This window comes from Borostomias antarcticus (assembly GCF_949987555.1).
Source record: "Borostomias antarcticus genome assembly, chromosome: 2".
In the NCBI taxonomy this organism is placed as follows: domain Eukaryota; kingdom Metazoa; phylum Chordata; class Actinopteri; order Stomiiformes; family Stomiidae; genus Borostomias; species Borostomias antarcticus.
The window spans coordinates 42488670-42503669 of NC_140235.1; the positions used below are offsets into that span (position 1 = coordinate 42488670).

At 48.3% G+C, this 15000-nt stretch overlaps 1 protein-coding gene across 1 annotated transcript in view; it reads right to left on the reverse strand.

The window, feature by feature from the left end:
- The window catches only part of galnt2 (UDP-N-acetyl-alpha-D-galactosamine:polypeptide N-acetylgalactosaminyltransferase 2), a gene marked incomplete at its 5' end in the record, with an annotated part of 27672 nt that extends 27193 nt beyond the window's left edge, over nt 1-479 (reverse strand). Inside the window, 1 exon segment of the mRNA XM_084455841.1 lies at nt 456-479. Coding sequence (XP_084311967.1) covers nt 456-479 — 24 coding nt within the window.
- Between the last annotated feature and the right edge of the window lie 14521 nt (nt 480-15000).

Consider the following 15000-nt stretch of genomic DNA (forward strand, 5'->3'; position numbering starts at 1 on the left):
GAGAGAGAGAGAGAGAGAGAGAGAGAGAGAGAGAGAGAGAGAGAGAGAGAGAGAAACAGAGAGAGAGAGAGAGAGAGAGAGAGAGAGACAGACATAGAGAGAGACAGAGGGGGAGAGAGAGAGAGACAGAGAGAGAGAGAGAGAGAGAGAGAGAGAGAGAGAGAGAGACAGAGAGAGAGAGAGACAGAGAGACAGAGAGACAGAGAGACAGAGAGACAAAGAGACAGACACTGTTTCAATTCTTTATCCATGTCCGCATTTTAAAAAATACATTGCATGGACCCAAATAAAGTTCCATTGCTATCATGTTGAGGGGTCGTTAAACAAGTGTCGCCATTATAACGAGTTCACAGATCAACATTTTGCAGCCGGCTACATTAACAACGGCAGTTACAACGGGTGAGAGTTAGCGTGGCTCTACAGTACATGTGTGGAGAGGGCACTCCTGCTTGCACGTGCAGCCAATACGCGACAGCCATCTTGCGCACACGCGCACACACACACTCAAACACACACACAAACTGTTAATACATAGACACAAGTATGGAAAGACTACTGTAATAAGATACAGACAGAGAGCATGTCTCTTTTTGACCCAGAAAGGTGAATTGGGCAAAACACCTACAGCTCACTTCTTGGCAGCAGCATAGTCGACTATATGATCACAGTGCAGTTCAGACCAGTCAGTCCCTTAACACCACTATCAGACCAGTCAGTCCCTTAACACCACTATCAGACCAGTCAGTCCCTTAACACCACTATCAGACCACAGTCAGTCCCTTAACACCACTATCAGACCAGTCAGTCCCTTAACACCACTATCAGACCACACTCAGTCCCTTAACACCACTATCAGACCACAGTTAGTCCCTTAACACCACTATCAGACCAGTCAGTCCCTTAACACCACTATCAGACCAGTCAGTCCCTTAACACCACTATCAGACCACAGTTAGTCCCTTAACACCACTATCAGACCACAGTTAGTCCCTTAACACCACTATCAGACCAGTCAGTCCCTTAACACCACTATCAGACCACAGTCAGTCCCTTAACACCACTATCAGACCACAGTCAGTCCCTTAACACCACTATCAGACCAGTCAGTCCCTTAACACCACTATCAGACCAGTCAGTCCCTTAACACCACTATCAGACCAGTCAGTCCCTTAACACCACTATCAGACCAGTCAGTCCCTTAACACCACTATCAGACCACAGGCAGTCCCTTAACACCACTATCAGACCACAGTCAGTCCCTTAACACCACTATCAGACCACAGTCAGTCCCTTAACACCACTATCAGACCAGTCAGTCCCTTAACACCACTATCAGACCAGTCAGTCCCTTAACACCACTATCAGACCACAGTCAGTCCCTTAACACCACTATCAGACCACAGTCAGTCCCTTAACACCACTATCAGACCAGTCAGTCCCTTAACACCACTATCAGACCACAGTCAGTCCCTTAACACCACTATCAGACCAGTCAGTCCCTTAACACCACTATCAGACCACAGTCAGTCCCTTAACACCACTATCAGAGCACAGTCAGTCCCTTAACACCACTATCAGACCACAGTCAGTCCCTTAACACCACTATCAGACCACAGTCAGTCCCTTAACACCACTATCAGACCAGTCAGTCCCTTAACACCACTATCAGAGCACAGTCAGTCCCTTAACACCACTATCAGACCACAGTCAGTCCCTTAACACCACTATCAGACCACAGTCAGTCCCTTAACACCACTACCAGACCAGTCAGTCCCTTAACACCACTACCAGACCACAGTCAGTCCCTTAACACCACTATCAGACCACAGTCAGTCCCTTAACACCACTATCAGACCAGTCAGTCCCTTAACACCACTATCAGACCAGTCAGTCCCTTAACACCACTACCAGACCACAGTCAGTCCCTTAACACCACTATCAGACCACACTCAGTCCCTTAACACCACTACCAGACCAGTCAGTCCCTTAACACCACTATCAGACCAGTCAGTCCCTTAACACCACTACCAGACCAGTCAGTCCCTTAACACCACTATCAGACCAGTCAGTCCCTTAACACCACTACCAGACCAGTCAGTCCCTTAACACCACTACCAGACCACAGTCAGTCCCTTAACACCACTATCAGACCACAGTCAGTCCCTTAACACCACTATCAGACCAGTCAGTCCCTTAACACCACTATCAGACCACAGTCAGTCCCTTAACACTACTATCAGACCAGTCAGTCCCTTAACACCACTATCAGACCAGTCAGTCCCTTAACACCACTATCAGACCACAGTCGTATCACTGTATACTTAAAACAGTCCACAATTATAAATGAAGAGCCCAGTAAATTACACCATGTAAAACAACCCTATAAATGGATGAAAGACAGCAGGGAAAATTACCAAAGAGCAATTGATGACAACAAAATTAAATTATGTTTAGACACATATCTGACCAAAACGTTTCCCAATGATATTGAAGGTGTAAATCTGTCTGTCAAAGAAATCAACAATATATTTGATAAACTGGCATCTTTATCCAATTTGAAGAAAACAACAAAAATACCAAAAAAAAGACAAATGGTTTGATTTGGACTGCAAACATCTAAAATCCTAGATTAACCCTAACCCTAACCCTAACCCTGACCCTGACCCTAACCCTGACCCTAACCCTAACCCTGACCCTAACCCTACACTAAAACAATACAAAAATACAATTAGAACCAAAAAGAATCAGCACATCAAGCGCCAACTGGATATAATTGAGGACTCATTAGACTCAAATAACTTTTGGGAAAATTGGAACAATTTAAACAAACCAAGCAGGAACGAAGTGGCCCTAACCCTGTACACTAAAATCACTGTGAATTCAGACCAAAAACACAAATTGGAGAAATTATATATCCTTGAGTCAGCAATTAAAAACAATCAATGTCCACTGGACTTCCCAATTACTGAAAAGGAATTGGAAGACAAAATCCAGGATCTGAAATTCAGAAAAGCTAGTGGGGCGGATGGGATACTGAATGAGATGATTAAATATACAAATAGCAAATTCAAGATGGCTATACTTTAACTATTCAATATAGTTGTGGGCAATTTCCCCAACATCTGGAACAAAGGATAAATTACACCCATATTAAAAAAATTAAGATAAATTGGATCCAAATAATCATAGAGGCATATGTGTCAACAGCAACCTGGGGAGGATCTTCTGTTCAATCCTAAACAACAGACTACAACTTTTTCTCAAGGAACATAGCATCCTAAGAAAAAGCCAAAGTGGATTCTTACCAAATTATCGCACATCAGACCATGTTTTCACTCTCCACACCATAATTGACCAACAGATAAATCAAAATAAATCAAGAGTTTTCTCCTCCTTTGTTGATTTTGAGAAAGCATTCGATTCAATTTGGTATGAGGGCCTTTTGCTTAAGATATTGGAAAGTGGTGTTGGAGGGAAAACATGATTTAATTAAAACTATGTACAAAAACAATAAATGTGCAATAAAGATAGTGAACAAACGAACAGACTTCTTCCTTCAAGGGCGTGGGGTGATGCAGGGCAATAGCCTCAGTCCAACTCTCTTCAACATCTACATTCATGAATTGGCTAAAACACTTGAGGACTCTGCAGCCCCCGGCATCAACTTGAACGGCGCAGACATAAAGTGCCTCGTGGAAGCAGATGATGTGCTGTTACTGTCCAGCTCCAAAGAGGGACTACAGCTCTTAGATCATCTGACCCCCTTCGGCCAGACCTGGGCCCTGCCATACCTGGGCCAGACCTGGGCCCTGACAGACCTGGGCCCTGCCAGACCTGGGCCCTGACAGACCTGGGCCCTGACAGACCTGGGCCCTGACAGACCTGGGCCCTGACAGACCTGGGCCCTGCCAGACCTGGGCCCTGACAGACCTGGGCCCTGACAGACCTGGGCCCTGACAGACCTGGGCCCTGCCAGACCTGGGCCCTGACAGACCTGGGCCCTGACAGACCTGGGCCCTGACAGACCTGCCCTGACAGACCTGGGCCCTGACAGACCTGGGCCCTGACAGACCTGGGCCCTGACAGACCTGGGCCAGACCTGGGCCCTGACAGACCTGCCCTGACAGACCTGGGCCCTGACAGACCTGGGCCAGACCTGGGCCCTGCCAGACCTGGGCCCTGCCAGACCTGGGCCCTGACAGACCTGGGCCCTGCCAGACCTGGGCCCTGACAGACCTGGGCCCTGACAGACCTGGGCCCTGACAGACCTGGGCCCTGACAGACCTGGGCCCTGACAGTTCATCTGAAAAAGACACAAATTATGATATTCCAGAAAAGGTCCAGGTGTCATGGAAATAAATTTAGTTTTTTTACTAGGCTCCACAAATATAAAACAAACAAATGAATACTTATTTGGGACTTAAAATAAGCTCGACTGGAAACTTCAACCTGGCCGTGAATGAACTGAAAGCAAAAGCACAAAGGGCCTTTTATGTAATTAAAAGATCAATTTATTTAAATAACCTAAATATTACAATAAGAATATGGATAAAAAATATTCAAATCAATAATTGAAGCTCGGCCAATTTCCTCTACTGATTGACATCCAAAAAAGATCCATCAAATTTTACCAGCATCTAAAAACCAGTGACCCCGACTCCTACCACCACAAAGCCTTTAAATGCCAAGGAGAGACAAGTGCCCTCAGCCAAATGGTCCTGAGACGATGTTCACAGAGTGACCCCTCAAATGGTCCTGAGACGATGTTCACAGAGTGACCCCTCAAATGGTCCTGAGACGATGTTCACAGAGTGACCCCTCAAATGGTCCTGAGACGATGTTCACAGAGTGACCCCTCAAATGGTCCTGAGACGATGTTCACAGAGTGACCCCTCAACACCTCAGGCCATCCCTCAGATCATCTGGCCCAACCAAATTATAAGCAAACAAAAAGAAAATTATATTAACCATTGGAAAAATATTACAAATATTACAATATTACAAATATTACAACTCAAAGTAAACTTGAATGCTATTTGGCCCTAAATAGAGAATACACAGTGGCAGACTATCTGACCACTGTTTCAGATCAAAACGGAGGAAATCATTGACTATGTACACAACCTGCCACTGAGGGGTCGACACAGGCAGACCTGGCTGCCTAAAGAGGACAGATTCTGCCAGCAATGATCCAGAGCATGTTGGAAACAGAGCTACACTTCCTCCTTCAATGTGAAAAATACTCTGACATTAGAGAAAGGTTCTTACTTGACATTAGACATAAATGCCCTGAATTTGAATCGCTAACAGAACAAAAAAGAGTTCAGTACCTTTTAGGAGAGAGTTCAGTACCTTTTAGGAGAGAAGAAGGATTGTGCTATTATAGCCACAAAATACGTAACAAGTTGCCACAACCTTCGGAACAGCCAGTAGCACAACTTGCTCTTTTATTTATTATTATTATAATTATTTATTATTATTATTTATTTCTCCTTTTATTTGGCCACATTTTTACTAGAAATATTACTTAGTAGAAAGAGAGCTGTTAGTTGTTAGTTGTTAGTTGTTAGTTAATTTACAGTAATTAACCATATACTTAATCTGTTATATTGAATTGTGTTCTTGACGCTTTGCCAATATTGTTCACCCAACATTCATGCCAATAAAGCATATTGAATTGAACACTATTGTCTCTCCAGTCTTTTTCCAGACTCTCTCTAGCCAGCAGCGTGCTTAACCCTAACCCTAACCCTAACCCTAGCCAGGCGACCGACCTTCCTGACCTGAACTCAGCTCTCTCTGGAAGAGCAGCGCCTTCAGCGAGGAATTCTTCTAGTCCAGGAATTCTTCTAGTCCAGGAATTCTTCTAGTCCAGGTATTCTTCTAGTCCAGGAATTCTTCAAGTCCAGGAATTCTTCTAGTCCAGGTATTCTTCTAGTCCAGGAATTCTTCTAGTCCAGGAATTCTTCTAGTCCAGGTATTCTTCTAGTCCAGGTATTCTTCTAGTCCAGGAATTCTTCTAGTCCAGGAATTCTTCTAGTCCAGGAATTCTTCTAGTCCAGGTATTCTTCTAGTCCAGGAATTCTTCTAGTCCAGGTATCTTCTAGTCCAGGAATTCTTCTAGTCCAGGAATTATTCTAGTCCAGGTATTCTTCTAGTCCAGGTTTTAATGAGGTATTCTTCTAGTCCAGGCTTTAGCAAGGTATTCTTCTAGTCCAGGTTCTAGCGAGGTATTCTTCGAGTTCAGGTATTCTTCTAGTCCTGGTTTTAGCGAGGTATCCTTCTAGTCCAGGTATACTTGTAGTCCAGGTTTTAGCGAGGTATTCTTCTAGTCCAGGTATACTTCTAGTGCAGGTTTTAGCGAGGTATTCTTCTAGTGCAGGTAATCTTCTAGTGCAGGTATTCTTCTAGTGCAGGTTTTAGCGAGGTATTCTTCTACAGTAGTCCAGGTTTTAGAGAGGTATTCTTCTACAGTAGTGCAGGTTATAGCGAGGTATTCTTCTAGTCCAGGTTTTAGCGAGGTATTCTTCTAGTCCAGGTATTCTTCTAGTCCAGGTTTTAGCGAGGTATTCTTCTAGTCCAGGTTTTAGCGAGGTATTCTTCTAGTCCAGGTTTTAGCGAGGTATTCTTCTAGTCCAGGTTTTAGCGAGGTATTCTTCTAGTCCAGGTTTTAGCGAGGTATTCTTCTAGTCCAGGTTTTAGCAAGGTATTCTTCTAGTCCAGGTTTTAGCGAGGTATTCTTCTAGTCCAGGTTTTAGCGAGGTATTCTTCTAGTGCAGGCTCCGTTACCTTTCCTTGGCGCTGCCTTCAATTGGCTCATTCAAGGTCGACTCACTCTGCCATTAGAAATGCATAACATGTGTCTGGTTACCACGGTAACCAGGTGTCCCTGATGCCTCTGGAGCCAGAAGAATCCAGAAACCTGTGAACCCCGAGAGGAACAGAACCCAGAAACCCCTGAAGCCTGAGAGGAACAGAACCCAGAAACCTGTGAACCCCGAGAGGAACAGAACCCAGGAACCCCTGAACCCTGAGAGGAACAGAACCCAGAAACCCCTGAACCCCGAGAGGAACAGAACCCAGAAACCCCTGAACCCTGAGGAACAGAACCCAGAAACCCCTGAACCCTGAGAGGAACAGAACCCAGAAACCCCTGAACCCTGAGAGGAACAGAACCCACAGACACTGGGACTGTGTACGGCGTTCTTCCATTGGTAGTCTAGGATGCGCTCATCCGTCCTCATCCCCTTTCCCCTCCCTCTGGTCCTCATCCCCTTTCCCCTCCCTCTGGTCCTCATCCCCTTTCCCCTCCCTCTGGTCCTCATCCACGTCTGAGGAACGCAGGGAGCGCAAATTTTACTGAACTGCACACATCCTGCCACACTCTAACAACTGCTGTGTGTGTGTGTGTGTGTGTGTGTGTGTGTGTGTGTGTGTGTGTGGGCGTGCATGTGTGTGCATGTGGGCGTGCATGTGTGTGCATGTGTGTGTGTGGGCGTGCATGTGTGTGCATGTGTGTGTGTGTGCGTGCGTGCGCGTGTGTGTTTGTGCATGCGTGTGTGTGTGTGTGCGCATGCGTGTGTGTGTGCGCGTGCTGGCGTGTACTGAATGATGTAAGGTTCTGCAAATCACCCTCAATAAGTGAAAAAGAGTCTCAGGATCCCAGCTGACAGAAGAAGCCCACTGAGCCCCGGGTTCAGAGACGCTGCATGTTGATTGGTTCACTGAGATGCTGATGCTTACGGCGCCGTGAGGTGAAAATAGTTCAACTTTTCGCAAAAACATGTTATGCCTATACCCCCTCCACAAAAGTGGTGTAGCGTGACCAGCCTCCATTATTATTCATTCTGATTCGGAAGTGTTTGTCCGTTGTTCTTCCATTAAGCCTTCTGTACACTGGATCCCTTCCCACTGTACGACCGGGACTCCGTCTCAAGACCATACGACCATACGACGTGTGTATTCACACTATGTGATTTCTGTCAGCCATGATTACGCCCACGATTCATCTTGGCTGAACTTTTACGTGATCTGCGATCTACGACGAAAATATCTGACATGCCAGATATTTTGTCTGGAGGTCGTAGCCTCATCGTAGAACGTCATAGCAATGAATCGCAGATCGTACACCTTCTTACACTGTGCGACTTGCGAGTCCCGATTTTGCATACGATGAGCCACTGGCGCTCACTGACCCTCTGGCCTGGTGCCCTAACCCTAACCCTCTGGCCTGGTGCCCTAACCCTAACCCTCTGGCCTGGTGCCCTAACCCTAACCCTCTCGCCTGGCGACGGAGCCCGGTGAAACGCTGCAGTGGTGACAGTGGTAGCTGGCGGAGGGTGGGCGGAGCCAAACGGGCTGAGGGTGGGCGGAGCCAAACAGGCTGAGGGTGGGCGGAGCCAAACAGGCGTTACGCTACTGGAACGCCCCAGCGACAGGCGGCCTGCTGGCCGTTGGTCACTGTTGGGGTTCACCACCAAGGTAAGCAGGTCACTGTTGGGGTTCACCACCAAGGTAAGCAGGTCACTGTTGGGGTTCACCACCAAGGTCAGCAGGTCACTGTTGGGGTTCACCACCAAGGTCAGCAGGTCACTGTTGGGGTTCACCACCAAGGTCAGCAGGTCACTGTTGGGGTTCACCACCAAGGTCAGCAGGTCACTGTTGGGGTTCACCACCAAGGTCAGCAGGTCACTGTTGGGGTTCACCACCAAGGTAAGCAGGTCACTGTTGGGGTTCCCCACCAAGGTAAGCAGGTCACTGTTGGGGTTCACCACCAAGGTAAGCAGGTCACTGTTGGGGTTCACCACCAAGGTAAGCAGGTCACTGTTGGGGTTCACCACCAAGGTAAGCAGGTCACTGTTGGGGTTCACCACCAAGGTAAGCAGGAAGTGAACAAGGGGCCTGGCTGGTACTACAAATGGATGGACAGATGGACAATAGGCCTATATGACAAAAGGATAGACAGACAGACAGACAGACATCGACACAGACAGCAAAGCATCTGCTCTTTAAGAGCCAGAGTAACACAATACTATCTCCCACTCAGAGATGCAGCGTTGACCGTTGATTCAGGGTCATTCTGGGTCAGCTAGCACCGTCACGGATGAGCAGGTATCAGGAACACCCAGGAGAGAGACGGCATCTGGCGGGGAGAAGCCCCCCCGACACAACCCTATGTGTGTGTGTGTGTGTGTGTGTGCGTGTGCGTGTGTATACCTGAGTGTGCACACACAGCTGGGCACTGCAGGACCCAGCAGAGAGAACAGAGCAGAGCAGCCATCTTAGCCTCATCCGGGACGATTTCAAGTCCCTTAGCTGAGCTCTCCACTCAGTCACCTCCACCAGAGAGACCAGACTGGTACACACATGGTACCACCAGAGAGACCAGACTGGTACACACATGGTACCACCAGAGAGACCAGGTGGTACACACATGGTACCACCAGAGAGACCAGACTGGTACACACATGGTACCACCAGAGAGACCAGACTGGTACACACATGGTACCTGCAGAGAGCTGTGGCTCAGTGGTAGAGCAGGTTGTCCAATGATCGTAGGGTCGGCGGTTCGAATCCCAGCTCCTCCTGTCCATATGTCGAAGTGTCCTTGGGTAAGACACTGAGCCCTAAATTGCTCCCAATGCATGCTTGATGCATGCTTGAATGCGTGTGAATGGGTGAATGAGAGGCCTTTATTGTAAAGCGCTTTGGATAAAAGCACTATATAAGTGCCGTCCATTTACCATTTACCAATTACCAAGGAGGAGCCAACAGTGAACAGTACAAATGTCTAGGTTCACCATGAAAAGTTCCACACAAAGCGACTATTAGAGCAAAACTTACTACACAACATAAATCAAAACCAGGGCTGCGAGCAGCAGTGAGCAGGCTCTCGCACCCCGCGCGTGTCGGGGCACGGCGCCGTTAAAGGGTGTGCTATTTCGGTGTCGAGTACTGAGAGAAACTTCCTGTCACCAGTAGGTGGCGCTCTAAGCGTGACTCAATACCGACACATAGATGTGTCCAGGATGGTACCTTGATGAAGCGTGAGAAATGTTGTGTAAATCGGACAATGTATGTAGGAGTTATGATGACTTCCTGCTTGACCTGTAGGCGGCACTTTAAGTATGACTCAATACTGACCTACAGATGTGTTCAGGAGGTGACCTTCATCAAGCGTGAGCAATTTGGGGTAAATTGGATAACGAATGTAGGAGTTATTAGGACTTCCTGTTTCACCAGTAGGTGGCGCTGTAGGTATGACGCAATACTGACTTACAGATGTGTTCAAGATGCGACCTTCATCAAGCATGAGCAATTTGGAGTAAATCGGATAACGTATGTAGGAGTTATGAGTACTTCCTGTTTCACCAGTAGGTGGCGCTGTAAGTGTGACTCAATAACGACTCATAGATGTGTTCAGAATGCGACCTTCATGAAGCCTCAGCAATTTGGTGCAAATCGGTTAATGTATGTAGGAGTTATGAGTACTTCCTGTTTCACCAATAGGTGGCGCTATAAGTATGACGCAATACTGACACATAGATGTGTTCAGGACTGAACCGTCATGAAGCGTGAGATATATCGGACAAATTGGATAATGTATGGAGGAGTTATGAGGACTTCCTGTTTCACCAATAGGTGGCGCTATAAGTATGACGCAATACTGACACATAGATGTGTTCAGGACAGAACCGTCATGAAGCGTGAGATATATCGGACAAATTGGATGGCCCTGTTTTATGGCGAAATGTAAAAATTTGGCGGGGCGCCACGGCAAGGGTGTTTGGTGAAAACTTTTTTTTATTTTTTTAAAAGCATTTGTTTGGGGAGAAGAAGAAGGTAGGAGAAGGAGAATAATAATAATCCGCCAGTGCTCGGGCCCTAATAAGGAATCCCTATGAACTCATGGCTCTCAATGAAACCTTGCACACCATCTGTGAAAAGTGATGAATTGATATGGTTTTTGGTCTTTGGTGGGGCTTCACTGAGAGGCGCTGGCAGATCAGTTAGATATATAGCAGATATTTTGTGTCGAGTAGATTTTTCACAAGAATGAACGCTTCTTGGTGTGAAAAGGGCCTGATTCCAACACTTTCTCTGCTCTGCTCTCTGCTCCATCCCGACGCTCTTCTCCTCTCTGCTGGGTCGGTCGTTGCCTCTTGGTACTGGGCCTGCCATGCTGCCTGACAGATGGTGAGTACTACACACACAAGCATGCGCATGCACACACACACACATACACACACACTCAAACCACCTGACCATTCACACACCAATCAGAGTCACTGGGGCTAAACCGGACTCCTTCTGTTTATGCCATTGACCACAGGTGGTGTTGGTTCAGCAACTCCTCCACTCCTCAACTCCTCTCCTCCACTCCCCTACTCCTCTACTCCTCCTCCACTCCTCCACTCTTCCACTCCTCCACTCCTCCTCTCCTCTCCTCCACTCCCCAACTCTTCAACTCTTCAACTCTTCAACTCCTCTCCACCAGTCAAAGAGGGTCATTCACCAAATCACTTCCATCTGAAGACACTCTCATAGCACACAGTCCTCTGTCCATCTGACTCTGTCTCATAGCACACAGTCCTCTGTCCATCTGACTGTCTCATAGCACACAGTCCTCTGTCCATCTGACTCTGTCTCATAGCACACAGTCCTCTGTCCATCTGACTCTGTCTCATAGCACACAGTCCTCTGTCCATCTGACTCTGTCTCATAGCACACAGTCCTCTGTCCATCTGACACTGTCTCATAGCACACAGTCCTCTGTCCATCTGACTCTGTCTCATAGCACACAGTCCTCTGTCCATCTGACTCTGTCTCATAGCACACAGTCCTCTGTCCATCTGACTGTCTCATAGCACACAGACCTCTGTCCATCGGACACGGTCAGGGCAACATAAGTCCACGTTGATTCATTCCTCCCCGAGGGCCTCAGAGCTCAGCCTATGGCAGGCAGGGGCGTCCAGGGTGCCCGTCTGATTGGCTGGTGCTGTCGTATTGTCCCAGTCCCGCGCCACGGCAGGTCTCTCACTAACGAGCGGTCAGGCTCTCACGTTTCTCCAGCTCTCTGGAAGACGAGGCTTCTCTAGAACCCTGACCAGTGAGTCCTCTAGAACCCTGACCAGCGAGTCCTCTAGAACCCTGACCAGTGAGTCCTCTAGAACCCTGACCAGTGAGTCCTCTAGAACCCTGACCAGTGAGTCCTCTAGAACCCTGACCAGTGAGTCCTCTAGAACCCTGACCAGTGAGTCCGCTCTCCTTAGAACCCTGACCAGTGAGTCCGCTCTCCTTAGAACCCTGACCAGTGAGTCCTCTAGAACCCTGACCAGTGAGTCCTCTAGAACCCTGACCAGTGAGTCCTCTAGAACCCTGACCAGTGAGTCCTCTAGAACCCTGACCAGTGAGTCCTCTAGAACCCTGACCAGTGAGTCCTCTAGAACCCTGACCAGGGAGTCCTCTAGAACCCTGACCAGGGAGTCCTCTAGAACCCTGACCAGTGAGTCCTCTAGAACCCTGACCAGGGAGTCCTCTAGAACCCTGACCAGTGAGTCCGCTCTCTAACCCTAACCCTAACCCTATCCTCACGACTATCAGGCTGTGAAAATATGAGCTTCATGTGGTGAATGAGGTGCTCTCTCCCTAATAGGCTGTTAAAACGTTTCCAAAAAGCTGAGATAGGCCTATTCCATGAAATAAGTGAATCCAACAGGCAAAGCACTGCAGAAAGTAATTAAATGTAGGAAGAGAGTGAATGCTAGTCAATTATTCATGTAGCTGCAAAAATCTGACAAGTATGAGGAGGCCTAGCATGTCCAACCCTGTACGGGTCGACATGTTTCAACACACAGGCTCTGTTTTCAGAATGAGCTCACCCTCTGGCAGAGAGCTGCTTTAGGCCTGCGTCTGGGTTGAGCTACAGAGGAACTCTAATGAGCAACACCTGGTTCACACTCTGGCTAGAACGCTCTGAGCATCAAAGACAGAGGACCCAGAGGAGCTGCCGTCCAGTTCATCATCACCAACAACAACAGATCGAGGGGCTTTAGTATGAAGGGTTTTGTGATGTGTGGGAACAGGTGACACTCCCTGTACTGTCATTGTGTGTGTGTGTGTGTGTGTGTGTGTGTGTGTGTGTGTGTGTGTGTGTGTGTGTGTGTGCGTGCATGCATGTGTGTGCGTGTGTGCGTGTATGAAAGCGCCCACTTTGCTGACGCTGATGAGTCAAACTGGAACACACGCTGGCACTTCAACCACCCTGACTGCTGCAAAGCTCCGGCCACACAGACCAGCCTTGGAACGATCGCTGTGACCACAAAGCAAAACGCTGGGAAAGGTGTTGTAGCAAACTGGGTTAGGGTTTGCCCTCAATATACTGGGTTAGGGTTTGCCCTCAATATACTGTATAATGTGTAGGAATGATAGATGCATGTCTAATCTATGTAGGGTTAGGGTTAGGAGTTAGGGTTAGGAATTAGGGTTAGGGTTAGGAGTGAGGGTTAGTAGTTAGGGTTAGAAGTTAGGTTTAGACGTTCAGTGTCGTGCTCAGTCGTCTGGCTTCTCTTGACCCCTCCGGTCTGCAGAATGAGGCGTTGTTTACACGTGGTCACACAATGCCGTAACGACCAATCAGGACGCTGATCAGGTCCTACCAGGCCCCGCCGTGTAGGATGCATGTCCTGTTCACTTCATTTACAACCCGAATGTGTGTCTGAATGTGTGGCATTCTGGATAAATGTAAACAAGCCGATATGGTAAAAGCTTGAGATTTGGCACATTGTCAGAGCTGGCAAGCTAAACATTGTATGCCTAATTTCGCTATGCTAAGAAATCGTACGTTACATTTTATTTATTGACATCGACTTTTCGCCGTTTGCATAGTCACGTTCAGGTTTACCTTAATGTTAGCTAGCTAGCACTAGCTATCTCTTGTCAACATATTTGGGCATCATTACATACACATAGCAGATTGTAGTGCATAATCGTTTGTATTATTTTGATTACAATGTACAAATTTACTTTACGTTGCCCTAAAGTTATCTTTGTCGCCATACCCATGGGGGCTGCCATCTTGCTTAGAGGGCTGTGTGACGTCAGAAAGCGCAACTGGGAGTACATCGATCTGGTACGAGTTCACGGGTGGGAAGTTACAGGTTTGACTGCCATTCCAGTGCATTTTCACGTGTAGAAGGTCGGAAAAACATGAGTTACGGGTTGCCTGGAGCGCGCCATTAAGCGCAGGCCCACAGAGTCACGGCCACAGAGTCACGGCCACAGAGTCACGGCCACAGAGTCACGCCCACAGAGTCACGCCCACAGAGTCACGGCCACAGAGTCACGCCCACAGAGTGTCGTGGCGTGAGTGTGAGCTGAAGGAGAGGGGGGGGCGGGGGCGGTCGGGTCTAGCGCCACGCGGGCGGGCCATGGTGCCCTACATAGGTACCGGCCGGTTGTAAACCTCGGGCTCGGTTCTGACCCGCACCCTACCTCACCCGGGGTTCATCCAGCAGTGGATGTAAGATGAAAAACAGCCTTGTCTGTTGGGAAGTTAAGGAGAGTCGTGACGACGTTCCCAGTTCCTGGTGACCAGCAGGGCATGGTTCTCCTGACCAGCAGGGCTTGGTTCTCCTGGGCCGAGGGCTTGGTTCTCCTGACCAGCAGGGCTTGGTTCTCCTGACCAGCAGGGCTTGGTTCTCCTGACCAGCAGGGCTTGGTTCTCCTGACCAGCAGGGCTTGGTTCTCCTGGGCCGAGGGCTTGGTTCTCCTGACCAGCAGGGCTTGGTTCTCCTGGGCCGAGGGCTTGGTTCTCCTGACCAGCAGGGCTTGGTTCTCCTGACCAGCAGGGCTTGGTTCTCCTGACGAGCAGGGCTTGGTTCTCCTGACCAGCAGGGCTTGGTTCTCCTGACGAGCAGGGCTTGGTTCTCCTGACCAGCAGGGCTTGGTTCTCCTGACCAGCAGGGCTTGGTTCTCCTGATGAGCAGGGCTTGGTTCTCC